Source organism: Carcharodon carcharias, chromosome 21 (genome assembly GCF_017639515.1).
Source record: "Carcharodon carcharias isolate sCarCar2 chromosome 21, sCarCar2.pri, whole genome shotgun sequence".
Taxonomy (NCBI): Eukaryota; Metazoa; Chordata; class Chondrichthyes; order Lamniformes; family Lamnidae; genus Carcharodon; species Carcharodon carcharias.
Window position 1 is genome coordinate 56,848,650 of NC_054487.1, and position 19,824 is coordinate 56,868,473.

Below are 19,824 nucleotides of genomic sequence, written 5' to 3' on the forward strand. Positions count from 1 at the left end.
TTCCCTTTGCCCTGGCTATAAGCCACTCGTATCTGGTGCCTCACCAAGTGCATATCCAGCCTGTGTGCTCCCCTCTAATGTACACACTGTGCACCATTTCAGCTGGCAGCTGCAAGTGTGACAATGAGTGACAATGTTTCTTCACAATTTTCTTGCTGTTCCACCACTGCCTGGCCAGGTTGTACTACTTTGCTTTCTGAAAACAGAAAGTCAGAAGGGTAGGGTTGTGGTGAGGGGATGGGGAGAAAGTAAGAGATGCAGATTTACACCATCAACAGCTTGTAAATCAGAAGGAAGTGTGGAATGAGGGGAACATGGGTGTTGCACTCCAAATAGCCACGTGGTGAAGGTTAGAACTGGACCCTAATTTTTACACAATTTATAAGCAATATACAAGCTCAAGTGAACTCCCAGTTAATGGCTGCCACCTGGACACAATTAAACACTCAATTACTATACACTGGGACGTGGGAAGAAAGATTATGTATGAGCATAATGTCATTTTTAGTTGTTTCAGCTCTGCCACTGTTTATGGTCTCATCAATAGCTGCTCCAATGATAGCCTTCAATCTCCTGGATAGGGATAATAACATGCAGGGGTGCCGTTCCCCCTCTGGTTAGCTCCTGCCGCTCTGGCTGTGTGCTACCTTGTCCTGCAAGGCAGAGGGAGGTGTGTCAGTTTGCAGCAATCTGTTTGGAAGATGTGGCTGTCATGATTGAATAGCTGGCAATGTGTGCAGACTGGGAGATGTGGGTATGAGGCTTGGAACAGTTCTAAGCATGCGAGGGTGAGGTGAATCTATGAATGTGACGTATGAGCCCTGATTGATAGAGATTGTTGGTGGGTGAGTGATGGGGGTGTGAAACATCAAATAGTGTCAGAGGCGAGTGGTGCAGTTTGTGGAATATAGCATCTGAAGATGAAATCAATGACCTTATCTATTTGTGTGAGGCCATTGAACTTTTTGCAGCCCTGCATCCAGATTCACAGGGTCTGACTCCTGGAATTGACCACCACAGCTATCTGCCCTCACTGCCTTGTGAGAGCTTGTCTGGATTGCCTGCTGGTCCCCTGCCGGAATAACCCATCTCTCCTTCCCAGCACCTCCTTGGCTAAGGCCTCCAGTGCAGCGACTGAAAATCTTGCAGCCCACCCTTTCATGTGTTATGCACTTCATGTGCCTATCTCAGGTCAGAATCAGCTCTAGATTTGCTTTCAGCACCTGCTTCAGCCACCCCTGCTTTGAAGAGCTGCTGGCTGGATTTAACTGATGCTAGCCTCTCATAATTTTGGGCCCCCTGTTGAAGCGTGCAGCCACTATACAGTGCTTCGTGCCGGCTGCACGCTGCAATCATGTTAATTAGCAGGCAATGCTTGGCATGCTGCCAGCAGCAAAGCAACTGGCTTAGGTTAACCCCACATCGTAATCACACATTTGCTTTCGTAGGCTGTCGAATTTAGTCCCCATTAATTCATTAAATATTGTGTTCATGGTTTATGACATCATTTGAATTTGAGGATGAGGTGACACATAGTCGTGTCTCCCAAATGTTCATTATTTATTCTATACATAAACCATCTGATAGATCAACGGTTCAAATGGAGACCCTCCCTCAGAACTGATAAAGTAAGGCAAATAGGTCCTTTATAGGATGGATTAAAACAAGGGGGAGAGAGAGAAACAAGAAATAAAGTCACAATTTAATAGAAAGGAAAATTAAATGGTCTGTAGAGCAGGTGGCTGATCTGCTACTGTTAGTTGGCCAACTGTGCTCAAATTGAAAATTAGTCCGTAATATAATATTTTGGGGCACCAGTATCTCTTGATACTTTCAGGACTTCTGTGAGAGTGGATCAATAGCAGATGGTGCAATGAGATGTAAAGAGTCCCTTTCTTGGGTACTGGGTTTCTGGGAACCCGGTGTGTCATTCTGCATGTTCTTCAGTGGTCCACAAAGTCGTGCGGTTTCATGATGTAAACTGTGATGAATGGTTTTGCTGTTGTTGTAGATTCTCACCAGAGGCTGCCTCCAGGCGAGGGCTGAGTACTGCAGAGATGAATGCTGTAGAAGCAATACACAGGGCAGTAGAATTTAACCCACATGTACCCAAAGTGAGTGGCTGCTCTTTTCTCCATTAGTTCACAAACTAATAGCTTTGTTTGTAAATGCTAATTGTAATGTTTTATGATTTGTAATTGGCTTGCAATCTCTTACCATTTGTCAGTAGAAAAGGGATGAAGGAGGAGTTGTTTGTAATTTTGGGGAAGTGGAAGGCAATGAGGGCAATCTCTGTGACTGACATGTCTGTCTAAAACTGACAGTTAAGTTAATTCTAAAATAGTGCTATTAAACACTTGATGCCTGACAAGTCGAATAGCAAATAGGCTATTTAGTCATTTACAGACAAAAAAAAATTCATGTGAAACATGCTAAGGTTTCAAAGAGTTAATGACTCTATTTACAGTTCTTGGTCTTCCAACAGTGTCTTTTATAAAAATTACTTTTTTTTCTTTTTTTTTAGTATTTATTAGAAATGAAAAGTTTAATACTGCCACCAGAACATATTTTGAAGAGAGGGGACAGTGAAGCAATAGCATATGCATTCTTCCATCTTCAACACTGGAAACGGGTAGAAGGAGCTCTCAACCTATTACATTGTACCTGGGAGGGAAGTAAGTGCCTTTCAGAAGTTGGTTATCTGAGTTGCTTAGTCCATCTGCAGTGTACTTCATTAGTTCTTTGATATACTCCTTCCCTAGTAAAATTGCCACAGTCATTTTCACAGTCCTGACCACCACAAGTCTAAAGTCTACTAACTGGCATGTACCTATTGAAATGAAATTCTTCAATTTATCAGGTTGCTCCTGTAGAGTGAAATACATTGGAAATCAATTATTGCCTTTGGAAAATGTCTCCAGCATTTCCATTATTTGAAAGAAAGTTTAACTTACCTTTCACAACCTCAGGACATAACAAAGTGCTTTACAACAAATGAAGTACTACTGAAGTGACTGTTGTCATGTGGGGAAAACTGCAGTTAACTTACACGCAGCACAGTCCCACAAACATCAGTGGGATAATGACAGAGAATCTCTTTGAAGTGATGTTGGTAAAAGGGTAAATATTAGCCAGGACACTGGGTGGAATTTCCCTGCTTATTTTCAAAACACTGTCATGGGATCTTTTACACCCACCTGGGAGGACAGATGGAGCCGCAATTTAATGCTTCATATGAAAGACTGCACCTTCAACAGTGCAGTGCTCCCTTGGTTATGCACTGGAATTCCAGCTGAGATTGTGCTTAAGTCTCTGGAGTGGAACTTGTACACACAACCTTATGATTCAGAGGTGACTGTGCTACACAGAGAACTACAGAATAGTATACTGTGACCTTTGTACAGTCTGGAATATTGCTGAAAATGTTTCTGATTATCTGTAACTCACCTTGCAAGATTAGATATAAGATATTTCCTTTAAGTTGTCTATGGCTTTGTTTTCCTCAGAGGTGGAACTGTTCTTAACTACTGAGTGCATTAAATGGGAGCTAATATTTTTGCCCATTATTCTCAAAGCACTCACAGGAACCTCCAGCTTTTCATTCTTCTAGAAGCTTGGGTGCATTATGAAGCTAAAAAGAAACACAGCTGGCTGGCCAGTTAGAAAACATGAGCAAAAATGCTGCTCAGCCTGCTCAAAAAGTCACTTAGCCAACATGTATAGTATATTCAGACCTGTCCAGTATGAAGTGTACAATTTCTTTAGGAAATGGATGGAGAATACAGAAGGCATAAAGCAAGATTTATGGATCAGAATCTGCAGATTATAGTAGACAACCTGAAAGCATTGAAGTGCTTTCTACAGATAGAGGAGCCATCTACCTGTGCTGAGAGGAAAAAAAAACAAGGGTGGGAGTTCTTCACACAAGGGGTCATTATGGCACCACATACAAGAACAGTTTGGAAGGATGTCCAGAAGAATGTGTCAGACTTGAAGAGAAATGCCAAGGTAAGAAATTAGAATGAAGGTGAATATATGTAGCCTACTGGTAACTACTGACAACAATCAAAGTTACAATGTGACACAAGCGCAAATGAAAAAATAACCGACTACAAATGCAGTGTAAGGGGAAGCAATGAACATGATTAAAGAAGAACCTGGAATGATGCAGCAGAGAAGGATTGGAATTGGTTATGTTTCATGCATATCGCTGTATAGCACGCTCACATATTCTCACACATTTTTCTAGATAAGGTACTTTCCTTTCAGATGGGCTACGCTTTAGGCCACAAAACTGCTGCTTCCTATATCATGCAGAACAGAATATTCCATAATTTATTTCCTATCTATCTTCTCTTTACAGAAATAAAACAGAAAGCACAGAGCACAAATGGGCACAGGTTTCAACAGGTCAAACATTTCACCCCCTCCGACAATGCTATAATTAACAAGAAGTTATACATGGCATGGATTATGCACAAATTGGAGGAGAGGCACATCACTAAGTAGAGATATAGCATCACCACTGACTTTTTTGGGATTCCAATCTCAAGGAATAGCTAGAAAATAGTCATGAGCATGAATGTGTGCAACAGTTCATTGCCTCCTCGTACACCATGTTACAAATTGGTTTGATATACCACAATTCTATTAACCATTTGCACGTTGTGATGAAGGAAGAGTCGATTGTTCTGCTTCCTGCCACTAGCAACATTCAGCATCAGTGGCAATGATGGAAGACCTCAGTTATGTAGGTGGCAAGTACAGTTGGAGCATCTCTCAGGAAAACCCTCACTAATGATGTCAAGGCGTTGAGTCCCCAATGCCATGACTTGAAAAAAATCTGCTATAATGCAACACATTCTAAAGCAACATAACTGAGGGATTCAGACAATGTAATGTTCTGAGGACTCGACTTCCAGTGGGGCATTGTGACTAGAAGCACAGAGGCAAGCATATATTTAGCTGTCAAATTGCTGACAGTCTGTCATTTGCTCCTTGCAGACAAGGATCAGGAAAAATCCATAAAAGCATGTCATATCACAAATCACGTCTTGAACAAGTAACACATTGTATGATTAAGGTTAAGGATTGATTAAGCATCTTGAGTACATATAAAAAGAGATTTCTGGGACACTGGGTGTTGGTTAGGGAGAAGGCAGACATTTATAATGTTGCATTCTGTAAATAAATTTAGTATTAAGTAAAAGATTGATGTCTGGTTTCCTACTTTACCATCTTGCAGTCAGAAGTTTAACATGGTAGCAGAGAATGTTGTCTAGGGGTAAAGATTGGAAATGAAGAATGGCTGAAAGCAAGTGTAAATTGGTAGCTTATAGGTACCCACTGATGTTCCCTGAATCTGAACCTTATGACCAATGGAAAACCGAAGTGTGTATGTGGACACAGGTTACATCTTTATGGAACAGAAAACAATGTATGGCCTTGTCATTATTGTTTCCTAATAAAAGTAAAATCAGAAGCAAAGTATTTTGTGGGCTGGGTGCCCGTCATTTGGATACTGGTGAATGTTTGGATCTTCTATTAATCTTCATGGATGAAATTTATAAGAAACATGATCTTTTGGATGCCTACAAGGCATGGTCAGACTAATAGATTTCAAAAGACGGATGGTCATTCCATAAAGGAATATATCATGGACTTAACAGATTGTCTGAAAGATTGCAGAAATTCAATTTGGAGATTCGTAATTTAGAGCGCATATTTTAAACTGCTGGGTTATGCTAAGGTGTCACATATAGATAGGCTCCTAGTCTTAATTCGGATGCGGTTCTCAGCACAAGACACCCTTTTGGATCAAATGTCTGCTGCTTTAAACAAAAATTTCTGGGGAAGCAGTCATTTCCAGCAACCTTAATAGCGCAAGTGGGACATTCTGAAGTATCACAAAGGATGGAGGACTCATGGGTGTCAGTACAACAGAAGAGTTACAGGCAGAAGGAATGAGGATGAAGGCATTCTTAGCAGATCTGGACATCACAGCAGACAACAGGATTGGCGTTGCAATAATAGACAAATGAGCTCCAGGAATGCCCGGGAAACAGTTAACATGTGCTTAAGATGTAATTCAAAATATCATTGTGATGAACTTCCCAAAGTGGAATAGCTGGGTTTTCAAAGTGGTGCTTGACACACAGAATTTGGAAGTTGAAGGTGATGATAATAATCCATCTGAGGGAATTGTGCTAATCACGAGAAGCTTTAGTCCAGTAATGAGTGTATTAATCACTGATTAATTTAATTGTGCCATGTTAGATAGTGGATGCTCCTCAACAGTGTGTGGATCAAATTGGCTAAAATGTTATTTAGATTCACTCAGTAGTAAGGATCAAAGCAAGGTACGGGAGTATAAAAGATCAACTTGTTTCAGGTTTGGGGATAACACATTAAGGTCACTAGTAAGACTGGTGATTCCGTGAAAAAAGGCTGGAGCAAGCCACTTTATTAGTACTGATGTAGTCTCACCTTGCTGGTGAGCAAGCTTTCTATGAAAAAGGCACAAATGAAACTGGACACGGAACATGATAAAGCAATTATTTTCGTAAAATCAGTGGATCTGCAGTTTACCCAAGCAGGGCATTATTGCATCCCTTTACCAAAATCTGACATTTCTAAAGACGTGTTAATAGCATCAGGTGATAAGAATCAGAGAAAAAAAGCAAATTGCCTTAAAGTTACATTGACAATTTGCTCACCTTTCTTGTCAAAGATTAAAAATCCTACTAAAGGATGCAGGTGTGGTTGACGATGAGTACACAATGCTCATTGAAGAGATTACTGCAAAATGTGGCATACATAAAAAGTATTGGAGGATGCTGCCACGTCCCATTGTAAATCTTCCATTAGCACGAGATTTTAATGAAGTAGGAGCCTTGAATTTAAAGGCATAGGACAAAGACAGAAATACTTTCACTTTACACGGTGAATAGAAAAGGATGATTGTAGGTAAGTCATGGAGAAATGGAAAGGGACCAGACTGGGAGCACCGGGTAAATTTATGACTGACAATGACAGTGCTCATGATAATTTTAGAGATTTCTGTGAAAATATGAACATTTTGGTTATGAACATTGCAGCTGAAAGTCCTTTCAGCAATGGACTCTGAGAAAGAAATCACACAGCGTTTAATGAGATGATCATGCTCCATAAGATCTTAGCCGATCAACCGAACTGCAAGTTAACAACTGCCCTGATATGGACGGTCCACACAATGAATTGCTTCAGATGGTTGTTATAGTTCTTATCAATTAGTCTATGGGAGGAATCACAAATTACCTTCTATGCTGTGTGATAACCTCCTGCTCTAGAAGGGACTACACTTAGCTTCATTTATCTCTGCATACTTGAATGCCTTACTTGCAGAGAGAAGGCTTGAAGTCTCAGCAAAAATTCGGAGAGCCCTAAGGCATGTAAGGCTGTCCAAGATAAACAGAACTTATCCTGGGAATTTAGCATACTGTAAGTGAGGATCATAAAGATTGGAAAGGTCTGGTTAAAGTGATAACGTGTGACTGTAAGACAATAGCTCGCCAGCATGTTAGTTGAACTATTAAGGTCCATTCATCAAGTTTAGCTGGGATTGATTACAAACTTTCAGAATCTCAGTAATTAATAGAAGATAATGAGGAATCCTGAACCTCTCATAATCATGTGAAGGGACAGAATAGGGTAGATCAGGGGCAGGATGGCAACAGGCTGGATGGCCATAGGCCATACAATGTCCATCATCTTGAACACTAGCCAATATTTGAATTTGCTTGTAGCTTTCCCTGCTGCTTCTAGAAGAAGAACTGGAGATCACTACCCTTTATACACCAGGAGCAGTTCCTTAATAGCTGAAGACTTGTCCCGTTTTGCAATTAATGTCTATCTTTCATTTCAGATCCCCTGCTCTTAATTTCCATAAGCAGGTAGATTATTCAGATAAAGTGAAAGTCTTGCCTCGCAAACTTCAAGGAAACAGAAACCCTCTCTAATTGCTGATGTTGGCATTCCCATTCAATGGCTAAATGTAGACCCAGTGTTGCGAGTATCTCAAACACAGGGCTTTAGAGTCTTTTCTTAAAAAATGCCTCAAGGTGACAGATACTGCAGCAGTGGCTTTTCCCCTGTTTGCCACTTGGTGGCATTGTCAATTGTGCTTTATGGTTTCAGATAGTAACGGTCAGTTTTTTAACAAAACTCAGTGAAGAGCAGACAATTCCTGGAGAACATTTATTTTTAACAAAAACACAGAGAAGATAAGAGTGCTTTCCTTGAATCTAATGGTGGAGTAATATTTCTGATCATAAATAAAGACAGTTCTTTGTTACTGCTCTGCTCGATGGTATGAGCAAACTATTAGTTACTTCCTTACCTTAACAAGTTCAGTTCAGTAACTAAGTCGTTCTTAAGCCTGAGCTGGTCACATAACCAGTAGTTGCTTAGTTGGTTGTATATGTGGTTCTTGTTTATTCTGCAAATATTGGCCTATAGCACTGTCAAAACAAGGGCAAGACTCATCGGCTAATAATTAACTATTAGCGCATCATTAAAAAGAATCTCCAGCTGTTAATCCCAGTTTAATTAACTATGCACACACCTTAAAATAGCTCCAAAACATGCTCCCTCCGCCACTTCAGTCCAGCTGCAACTTTGTGACAAGTTTAAATTGTCTGTACTGTGAAAGTGCAGTAACTTTACACTGCTCAATGCATTTCAGTAGTGAGCCAGACAGTGAACATTAAACCATGTTCCTCAATACAATTGTTTTAGCTTTACCCTTCTATAATTTTTTTCAACATATCAATTTTGTAAATAATTCATGGTTGAAACAACGAATGCACCCTAGTTACAAAAATAGAAAAGGCTGGAAAATTGAGCACCTCAAAAATACTGAGTTACGGAACTCAAAAGAAGTTATCCTCAAAGTATTATGTTAAAATGGGTAACTAGTTTTGAATTTATTAAAAAATGAGGCCCATGTTAAAGTTTTAACTAAGTGCATGCAGTTCAAGCAGCAGATCTAAAGTCTAAACAATATGAGGTTTCTTTTAAATATCCCACATATTTTCCTTCGTTTGTAGTTTTTGGTAATTCAAGTAAGTTATTAGTTACTGAGCAGTATGGAATTATAAATATTTACTTAGCAAGGGAACTTTATGCATTAAACTGGAGATTTTTTTTAAGACTATGTATAATTTTGTTGATTTTTACAACTCGCAGTTAACAATAATGGAATAAAACATTTTTCCTCAGCTTTCCGAATGATCCCCTATCCCTTGGAAAAAGGTCATCTTTTTTATCCATATCCAATCTGCACAGAGACTGCAGACAGAGAACTGCTTCCATGTAAGTTAATGAAGAAATCCATGTTTCTTTCACTCTATTGTCACAGCTCTGTTAATTATTTCTAAATTCCTATTTAGAATTTAATGAACCAACCTGTTTTCTTGTTAGACAAAGGGTTAACCCATTCTTCATTATATCAGATTTGTTTCTGGTAGACTTTAGCTTTATATGTAGACACAAACATGAATGGATGCCCACAATCATCATCATCTCGCAGTCCATTTAAGTGAGGAGGATGCTTGTCACGGAGTACAACCAATGGCAAGAACCTGCATGTGGAGTCTTTTAATGTGGGGAGGCTGTTGCACAAGCTACCACACATAGGGTTCTGGCTGATCAGGAGATCTCCCGCTCTTACCACCTGCCATAGGTGTATTACAAGGATTTACAGGTTGATAATCAACCTGTTTGGCCAAGTCATGAACGCACCTTCCATGGCCATCAAGTCCTGAAGTGAGACTTGAACACGGAGCTTCTGGCTCACAGGCAGGAATGCTACCCGCTGCACCACAAAATTTCCAATTGCCTACAATCTACAGTTGGTTGTTTTGGCAGAAAAACAGCCCATTCACTCTATTAATTCCACAACATCTAATTTAATCCCACTGTCCTGTTCATTCCCCAATCCAGTTAATCTTTTTTTAAAGCAACTATCTAATAATTATTTAAAATAATATATGGATTCTACTTAAACAGTGATTTATGGAATTGCACATTATAATCATCCTCTGCTTAAAGATACTTGAAAAATCTCCCTTTTAATCCATGTTGTGATAATCTAAAAAAAAATTTCCTCTGATTATCATTTTCCAAGCAGTAACAACATTCTATCACTATTTACCATAATTATTCGTAATTTTTACGACAACTATGGATTGTCCATTAACCTCCTGAACAAAGCTCTTCTCAAGATTTTCTTTGTAACCATAACTCGTCATCCCTGATAATATTCTAACGAATCCACATTGTACTTGTTCAATTGCTTTCATATTCTTTCGATAAGTGGAGGCCCAAAATTGCACATGATACTCCCAACCATTGCCTAATCTTAGGTCTTATACAATTTCAATGTTACCTCCTTGGATTTACATTCTATGCCTCTATATGCAAAACCAAGGATGTTCTTTGTCTTCTTATGTTTTTTATCTACTCATGTTGAATTTAATGCCATGTGTACCTACAAACAAATCCACTCTGCCTCTCTCAAATCCATGTAAAATTTTACCATTTTTTATTTCCTTTCCCTGTTTTGCTTATATGTACTGTTTCACATCTTCTGCATTGTTCAGTCTCATCACCTATCTACCCACTTACTATTCATGTCCACCTATAATCCTTCAAAATCCTTGCCAAATATTCTATACTCCCCAATTGTTCAAATCTTTATTGCACCTATTCTTTTACCTCTTAAATTCCCTATTTTTACTCAGTTCTGTTGAAGGGTCATGAGGACTCGAAACGTCGACTGTGCTCTTCTCCACCGATGCTGCCAGACCTGCTGAGTTTTTCCAGGTATTTCTGTTTTTGTTTTTGTTTTGGATTTCCAGCATCCGCAATTCTTTGCTTTTATCTCACACTTTGGAATTCATTCCCTAATCTGCTCTCCCTCTTCTCCTTCAAAATCAAGTCAAAGCCATCTCTTCAATTGCCTTGAGTCACCCCTTCTAATCTCTCCCATATTAACTTGGCATCTGTTTTTCATAAACCTATATGAAGTGCCTTTAGGCATTCTTGAAATTAAAGGCATTGAATAATGAAAGTTGTTACAGCTACCATCCCCATTGTATCACTAAACCTCTGCATCAAGCAACTTCTCAGCTACATAGCTTCCATCTTGGCCTAAACCCCCTCTTCACTTCTGTCTTTTCCTCATTATTTTTTCATTCACAGAACATGAGGGTCACCAGTAAAGCCAACATTTATTGCCCAGCACTAATTGCCCTTAAGAAAGTGATGATGCACTGCTTTCTTGAATACAACTGAGTGGCTTGCTAGGCCATTGCAGAGGCCAGTAAGAGTCAACCACATTGCTGCAGCTCTAGAGTCATGTATATAAGACAGATTGGGTAAGGATGGCAGATATCCTTCCCTAGTGAACAAAAATCTAGTAGTTTCAAGTTCAGCAATATTGATACTAGCTTTTTAATTCCAGATTTTATTTAATTAACTGAATTTAAATTCCCCAACCACCATGATGGAATTTGAACTTATATCTCCAGGCTTTTGGATTACTAACCCAGTAAAAAAAAAACACTAGGTTACCATACCCACATAAGCATCCCTTTTGAGTATCTTTAGTATCCTGACCTTTTCTTTTCCTTTTGAATTGTATTTGATTCATAGACCGGATCCAAAGATGGCCATTTACTTATGTCTGCATTTAAAAAGACTTACTTAAGACAAGAAGGATTATGTAGCAGTACATAACATGCAGTTATTTAGTAAAGATGTATTTTTATATCTGTCTTCCTTTCTGACTCTTTCCTGTCTTCTTATGTCTTTGTTTCTGACTGTTTCTTTCTCTTTATGTTACTGTTTTTTTTACTTTCTTCCTGGCCATCTGTTTCTTTTTGTCTCCTTTCACTTTATTTCTATTTCTTTCTCTCTACCTATCTGATGCTATCTGTTCATATCCAGCGTTTCATGAAGTTTCAGTGTATCCCAAGAAGGAGCTGCCATTCTTCATCCTCTTCACAGCCGGCCTGTGCTCCTTCACCGCCATGTTGGCGCTCCTCACACATCAGTTTCCAGAGCTCATGGGCGTCTTTGCAAAAGCTGTAAGTATCTCTTCAGGTCAATTATAACACTGTACATTAGTTTCCTGCACTTTACCAGCTCTTTACCAGAATGTTTTCCTTGCATGTTATTGGCAGTACAAGTTTAGACATTTGTTGGAACTGTGGCATTAATCTTATTTCAAACATTGAGAAATTGTAATTATATAGAGTTCTTTTCATATTCTGAAACTAGGGACAGGGTAGGTCATTCAGCTCCTCAAACCTGTTCCCCCTATGGAGGAAGTCAATTTGCCTATTCCTCTGAGATTACTTTGGGAATACAGTGCAACACTGTGTTTATCATAAAAATAAAAACAAAAAACTGCGGATGCTGGAAATCCAAAAGAAAAACAGAAATACCTGGAAAAACTCAGCAGGTCTGGCAGCATCAGCAGAGAAGAACAAAGTTGACGTTTCGAGTCCTCATTACCCTTCAACAGAACTGAGTAAAAATAGGAGAGGGGTTACATATAAGCTGGTTTAAGGAGGGGGGGTGGGGGGAGAGAAGTGTTGGGGGGGTGGTTATAGGGACAAGCAAGCAGTGATAGGAGCAGATAATCAAAAGAACAAAGAGGTGTTGAAGGTGGTGATATTATCTAAAAGAATGTGCTAATTAAGAATGGATGGTAGGGCACTCGAGGTATAGCTCTAGTGGGGGTGAGGTGAAATAAGACTAACAGGGCATAAAAGGTATAGATTTAAAAATAATGGAAATAGGTGGGAAAAGAAAAATCTATATAAATTATTGGAAAAAACAAAAGGGAGGGGGAAGAAACGGAAAGGGGGTGGGGATGGAGGAGGGAGTTCAAGATCTAAAGTTGTTGAACTCAATATTCAATCCGGAAGGCTGTAAAGTGCCTAGTCAGAAGATGAGGTGCTGTTCCTCCAGTTTGCGTTGAGCTTCACTGGAACAATGCAGCAAGCCAAGGACAGACATGTGGGCAAGAGAGCAGGGTGGAGTGTTAAAATGGCAAGCAACAGGGAGGTCTGGGTCATTCTTACGGACAGACTGAAAGTGTTCTGCAAAGCGGTCGCCCAGTCTGCGTTTGGTCTCTCCAATGTAGAGGAGACCGCATTGGGAGCAACAAATGCAGTAGACTAAGTTGGGGGAAATGCAAGTGAAATGCTGCTTCACTTGAAAGGAGTGTTTGGGCCCTTGGACGGTGAGGAGAGAGGAAGTGAAGGGGCAGGTGTTGCATCTTTTGCGTATGCATGGGGAGGTGCCGTAGGTGGGGGTTGAGGAGTAGGGGGTGATGGACGAGTGGACCAGGGTGTCCCGGAGGGAACGATCCCTACGGAATACTGCCAGAGCGGGTGAAGGGAAGGTGTGTTTGGTGGTGGCATCATGCTGGAGTTGGCGGAAATGGCAGAGGATGATCCTTTGAATGCGGAGGCTGGTGGGGTGATAAGTGAGGACTAGGGGGACCCTACCACATTTCTGGGAGGGAGGAGAAGGCGTGAAGGCGGATGCGCGGGAAATGGGTCGGACACGGTTGAGGGCCCTGTCAACCACCGTGGGTGGAAAACCTCGGTTAAGGAAGAAGGAGGACAGGTCAGAGGAACTGTTTTTGAAGGTAGCATCACCAGAACAGATGCAACGGAGGCGAAGGAACTGAGAGAATGGGATGGAGTCCTTTCAAGAAGCAGGGTGTGAGGAGCTGTAGTCGAGGTAGCTGTGGGAGTTGGTAGGCTTGTAATGGATATTGGTGGACAGTCTATCACCAGAAATTGAGACAGAGAGGTCAAGGAAGGGAAGGGAAGTGTCAGAGATGGACCATGTGAAAATGATGGAGGGGTGCAGATTGGAAGCAAAATTAATAAATTTTTCCAGGTCCCGACGAGAGCATGAAGCAGCACCGAAGTAATCATCGATGTACCGGAGAAAGAGTTGTGGGAGGGGGCCGGAGTAGGACTGGAACAAGGAATGTTCCACATACCCCATAAAGAGACAGGCATAGCTGGGGCCCATGTGGGTACCCATAGCCATACCTTTTACTTGGAGGCAGTAAGAGGATTTAAAGGAGAAGTTGTTCAGTGTGAGAACAAGTTCATCCAGACGGAGGAGAGCAGTGGTGGATGGGGATTGTTCAGGCCTCTGTTCGAGGAAGAAGCAGAGAGCCCTCAGACCATCCTGGTGGGGGATGGAGGTGTAGAGGGATTGGACGTCCATGGTGAAGAGGAGGCGGTTGGGGCCAGGGAACTGGAAATTGTTGATGTGATGTAAGGTATTAGAGGAATCACCAATGTAGGTGGGAAGGGACTAGACAAGGGGAGAGAGAAGGGAGTCAAGATAACGAGAAATGAGTTCCGTTGGGCAGGAGCAAGCTGAGACGATCGTTCTACCGGGACAGTCCTGTTTGTGGATTTTGGGTAGGAGGGCGGGATGAAATCTCCGTGGGGGAATAAAATAAAAAGGGATGTCTGGGGACTTTTTTATGAGGTGCTTTCAGGTGCTTGATTGTGCTGCATGGAAATATTTTGCAGCATTTATCCTGTGGAGGTCTGCAGCTCCCTACCTTCAGGGAGTGCAATGGTATTTGTCATTTAAGTTGACTTTTCTCTTGCCTGTATTGAAGTTGAGAAAGAACATGCATTTATGTAGCCCCTTTCAAGATCTCAGGATGTCAAAAGCTCTTTATGACCAACAAAGTAGTTTTGAAGTGTAATCTATTCTAATGTAGACAAATGCAGCAGCCAAATTGTGCATGGCAACCACAAACAGCAATGAAATAAAAGTCTACATCATCAGTGCTGGTGCAGGGATAACTGGTGGCCAAAGCTCCCAAATCCCTACCCAAACCCTTCAACATTCCTCGAGCTTCTCTCTCTCCTGTTGCTGCCGCAGGCTTGACTCCCTCTTAAAATTTCCAAGCCCACGAGCTTGGAAAAAACAAACAGACCTCCAAAACCACCTCCAAAACCACTTGTTAGAAAAAGAATGAGCACAAAACAAAATAGCAGGTGAAGCGAGAAGAACTATTCAAGAATGCCTCCCAGTAGACTGTACGCAGACAGTAGACAGTAGACGCTCTGAACCCTCTCCTACAAGCAGAATAGAAGATGACGCCACAGGTGGCAACTTATTATAGGTACACTGCATTTATTATTCAGTGTTACATCTTACTTTTCTAGCCATTTTATTGACTTTAGACCATAGCCAGCCTGGGCTTAAGCCATTGTAATGTAAGTAGGCCTAGTCCTATATGCCGTATCAGAAAACCAAAGTTATCTAAAATCCGAAACACAATCGGCCTCAAGGATTTTGGATAATGGATACGCAGCCTGTAAAATGTTGTATAATGAAATTCTAGCTACTCTAAAGACTAATGATTCAAAATACCACACATTTCAAAATAAAATGCCTACCACTTACCGGCATTAATATTTTTCACTTAAAAAGCATAGTTTACTGATTTTTGGGGACTCAAATGATTAATACATAGCTCCTGCACCTCAAAATCTCCCACTACACCACTGCCTACCACCTGTTGAGATCTCTGCACCACTTCAATCCTGACCTTTTGCTCATTCCCAATTTATTAGCTCCACCACTAGCTGCTGAAACCTCAGCTACCTAGGCCCTAAATTTTGGAAATCCCTTCATAAACCTCTCTGGCTTTCTACTTCTTTTGAAGATGCCCCTTAACATGTATCTCTTCAACCAAGCTGTTGGTCATCTGTCCTAATATTGTTTTGCCAAGGCTCCTGTGATGCACCTTTGGGTGTTTTGCTACATTGAAAGCATTGTGTAAATGCAGATTGTTGTAGATGTTATTGCTGTTGATGAGAATTTCCCTGTTCTTCTTTAGATATTGGTGTGTGACCTCTTTTACATCCAACTAAGAGGGCTAGGTTTAAGGTCTCAGCCAAAAGATTGCACCTTATTCAGTGCAGCATTCTCCCAGTACTGCATTGGAATTCCAATTAGGTTATGTGTTCCATTCTCTGGAATGCAGCTTTAATTCATGACCCTCTCGCTCAGAGGAAAGAGTGCTATTAGCGAGCCCTGGCTCAATTTTATGTTGTTTACGGTTCTCAAGGTTTTTTTTTCCTTTATGACCCGGTGGGAAAGTTTTTTTTTAACTTCTTTTCTGCATATTAATTAGTTTCTGGTTTTACTATAAAGTCAGGTTAGAGAGTTTCTTGAGCTAAGTAAGATAAGAATTCTACACATTTCTTTGCCATCTCAAAAGAAGTCAAGAATGGAGCCATGTTTGGATCTTAGATCACAGAAATTGCACAGCTCTTCAGAAGGCAAAGGAAGAAGATAATAGTGCCAATCTTCAAGTCAGCCTTCTGTGCAAATCAAAACACTTCATTAGGATGACGTTCTTTTATGTAAATTTTGTGAATAGATTTTCAGCAGTACAGCTAAAACATCGGGACATAACAATCCAAAATAGTATATATAAATTATTTCAAACAATAGCGTGGATCAAGAATTCATGATTCTCAGATATTTAGTGGAGATAACTGAAGATTCACGCACATTGCACAAAGTAAAATATGTGCCCATTTTGAAACTGGGAAGGTTTTTCAGTGTTTATAACACTTACCTTTTTATGGGGTAGAATTTTAAGCACCCCCTCCTCCCTACAATGGACTGGATTGCAGCCAGAGAGCCTATAAAATTCTGCGGGTGACTTTCCCACTGCCTGCGGCTCCCAACCTTGCCACAATTTAACGGGTGGCAGGCAAGCAAACCCCCTCCCTCCCCAGTGCCCGATGTCCACTCCTTCCCTGGCTTTTGTACCCTGACTACCGCCGCCATCATCAGCCTCCCCAGCCCCACCTCAGAGACTCTTAGCCCTGCTATGAGACCCCAGACTCACCTCCCATCCGGCTCCTTACTCTTCTTCAGTGGGACTGGATGCACTCTCAGCAATGGCCACCACTCCCAGTGGCGCTGCTGGGACCAGAGGGCTGTCAGCCAATCAGATGGCCAGCAGCTCTGGGTGGTGGGATGTCCTCCCCAGATGGGTTGGAAGGCATGCCTCCAGCCAGTCGATGCTCCTTTAAATGGCAGTGGGGCAGCTGTCAGGAGTGGGGGTGAGTTCCCCACCGACTTTCTTGGTGGCAGAGTGGGAACTCCTGCCATCCGTTAAATGCTATCAAGTATTTTCTTCGGGAACAATGACGCAAATATCCATCAATGTGTCAGGTTGTTTAGAGGTCACAATAATACTGAAATACATGCTTTTATAACTAAAGTAAAATGAAAGGAACAAAGCCAAAAGGCATTGGTTGCCGGTGTAGTAGCTCAATCATTTGAGTCATGATTTCAAGCAGAAAGCTGCAAAACTGAATGGCAGATTCAGTCTATTTTCCACAGAGGATGACTTGCAAAGATTCATAGTCAGCCCAGTAAATGAAGAAGCAAGAAATTGCATCTTTTTGTGACTGGGTGAGCAGACCAAGGAAAAATTGAGCTTTCAGCTCATGGCAGTCAGTCATAGTGTTGCAATAATAACTGTTCTGTACACATTACTGACTGGAATTGAGTGCTTACAGCAAATTGCCTGTTAAGAGAGAAAATTTAAAAAAATAAAAACCATTGCACTTGAGGTATTGCAAAGAGCTGCTGGAACTTACAGATCTTTAATTTTAGTAATATGGACATATCATATGAGCCAGAGACCTTGAGCTGACAAATTTATTTTAGAAAGTCTTCAGCCTCAGGTAACAGCTGTGCTCTGATGTCAAAGTTTTGTCAAAATCTGAACCCAGGTCACAACATGAAAGTCAGTGACCTTAACGCATTGAACCACCTGAGCCCTCGGTGCATAGTTTCTGACTTTCTTGTCCGGAGTAGTGTGCGTCCATTGTGTTACTCAATAAGTCTAATGATAGAAGTTCCCTTGACTCCAAAGTGATGATGTTTGTGTGTGGGTGCCTAAAGGACCCCTGTGACTACTGTAGACATATCAAAATCACAATTCTTTGATCTTTCTCTGACCCTTACCTTGGCTGATAGCACGAGTTCCAGTAGAACTAAACTGTGTCAAGCACAAATGCCTTTTTTGAGTTCGACAGTTAAGATCTGATTTGGCAGCAGTGTGACTGAAGTAGTAGTTTACATTGACAAGTACTGAAAGATGGCTGTTGACTCACCACCACTGCTGTTAAGAATGTATCTATCTATCACTTGTGTAGTATACAAAGTGATAAAATGACCATCTGCTAGAGAAATGGGATAGCTCTGATATAAAAATGGGCAGAACTCATTAACCATAATGTACATTATTACATTCACTTTCTAAAATTTAATTTAAAATGAAATTTTTGCACCTGGTCTTAATGGTGATTTAATACATTTGCAGATCAATGGGCTTAAGAACATCGAATGAGCAAACAATTCAGAATTACTTTTGTGTCCTTAAGGTGCAAGCCTTTTTGATCTTATCCTTATCTTTCTGATCGGTTTTGCTAAGAAAGGAGCAAGGTTTTGTTAGGTCACCCTTATGTGCAAAAGATGTTGGACGGAAATACTACAGAATCTTCTGATTTTACCAAACTGGGGCTGCTTAATTGCTATTTTTTCATTTTTGTTTTTATTTTTTTACATGAAGGCGGCCTTATAAAACCCAGATGCAAAGGGGCAGTTGGAAAGATCAAGGAAACTCAGATCAAAGGATTTTCACCTCTGTGCCATGGTTATCCTTAGTCTGTGGAGTGAGCTTTGATTCGTGAATGGAATATTGTTCAAAGTCTCAATAATACAAGCTGGTTATTTTGGCTCTGTGCGTGCCAGGTCCCAACTATCTTTAAAATGATGGGCCATGTGCTATATATAATGTGTATGTGGTAGTGCCAGATAAAGCCAGTTTTTGCTACAGTTTCTTGCATAGCTTTTAATTATCCAAATTCAGGATATGACTAAAGATATAAGATGCCAAGTTCGGGTGATTATTAACTCACAGTGGCAGAGGTTCAAGCTTCAGTGAGGTGCAGATACCCTTAGTTCAATCTTAATGCTAGTTTAAGTGTTCTCTAATCTGACATATAGAAGGGTATTTTAACTCACTGCCCCCACACGCCTGTGGAAACTGGGCAGTTGAAATGGATTTGGAGACACAGCCACTGGCCTCCCGACTTGTGCTGATAGACTGCAATTTTAGACCAGAGGTGGCAAGACCACCTGCCCAAAGCCTTTGGAGTCCTCCTTTAAATGCACAGATAGGAATCGCAGTCAAGGCCTGGGTGCCACATTTAACCTGAGGCCTGAGCAACGGAGCAGTGGTGGCTTGCCTGCCAGGCCAACCCGCTGGGAATTACATCAAGGGCTGGAAGAGGTCCAGCAAACTAAGTTCTTTTTTAAAAATGAGTTTCCTTGTGGGCCTAGAGTAACAGAATTTCTTGGGCTGCTCTTACCTTCAATCTCCAGCACCAACTCCCGCCCCCCCCAAATCCCAATCGCAGGTCCTCAGTGGTGACAAACTGAGACTTGGTTGTTAAAAATCATCTAAGCCTTGTGTCATTCCTGACTTCCATGTTCCTTCCTCACTTCAGGTCCCTCATGAAGCAATCCTGCAAGAACTTGTATCTTTTAAGATGCAAACCCTTTCTGATCTGGGCTTTCCCATTTTCTCTCTGATTAGTTTTGTTAAACCAAGAACAGAGATTTCCAGGCTGACCCATATTGCATGGATAAGTACATTTTATGTTTGACATTTTAGAAGCAATACCACAGATTGTT

The 19,824-nt window shown here is 41.0% G+C and overlaps 1 protein-coding gene across 14 annotated transcripts in view; it reads left to right on the top strand.

Moving 5' to 3' along the window:
- The window catches only part of LOC121293396 (suppressor of tumorigenicity 7 protein homolog), a 209,149-nt gene that overhangs the window by 183,219 nt on the left and 6,106 nt on the right, over positions 1 to 19,824 (top strand). For 8 of the 14 annotated variants that reach the window (XM_041216436.1, XM_041216430.1, XM_041216437.1 and 5 more), the window contains 4 exons: positions 2,012 to 2,114; positions 2,525 to 2,675; positions 9,259 to 9,351; positions 11,989 to 12,128. In XM_041216436.1, the coding sequence (XP_041072370.1) occupies positions 2,012 to 2,114; positions 2,525 to 2,675; positions 9,259 to 9,351; positions 11,989 to 12,128 (487 nt within the window). The remainder of the gene's footprint in view (positions 1 to 2,011; positions 2,115 to 2,524; positions 2,676 to 9,258; positions 9,352 to 11,988; positions 12,129 to 19,824) is intronic. The other 6 variants (XM_041216443.1, XM_041216446.1, XM_041216435.1 and 3 more) reach the window with 5 other exon arrangements.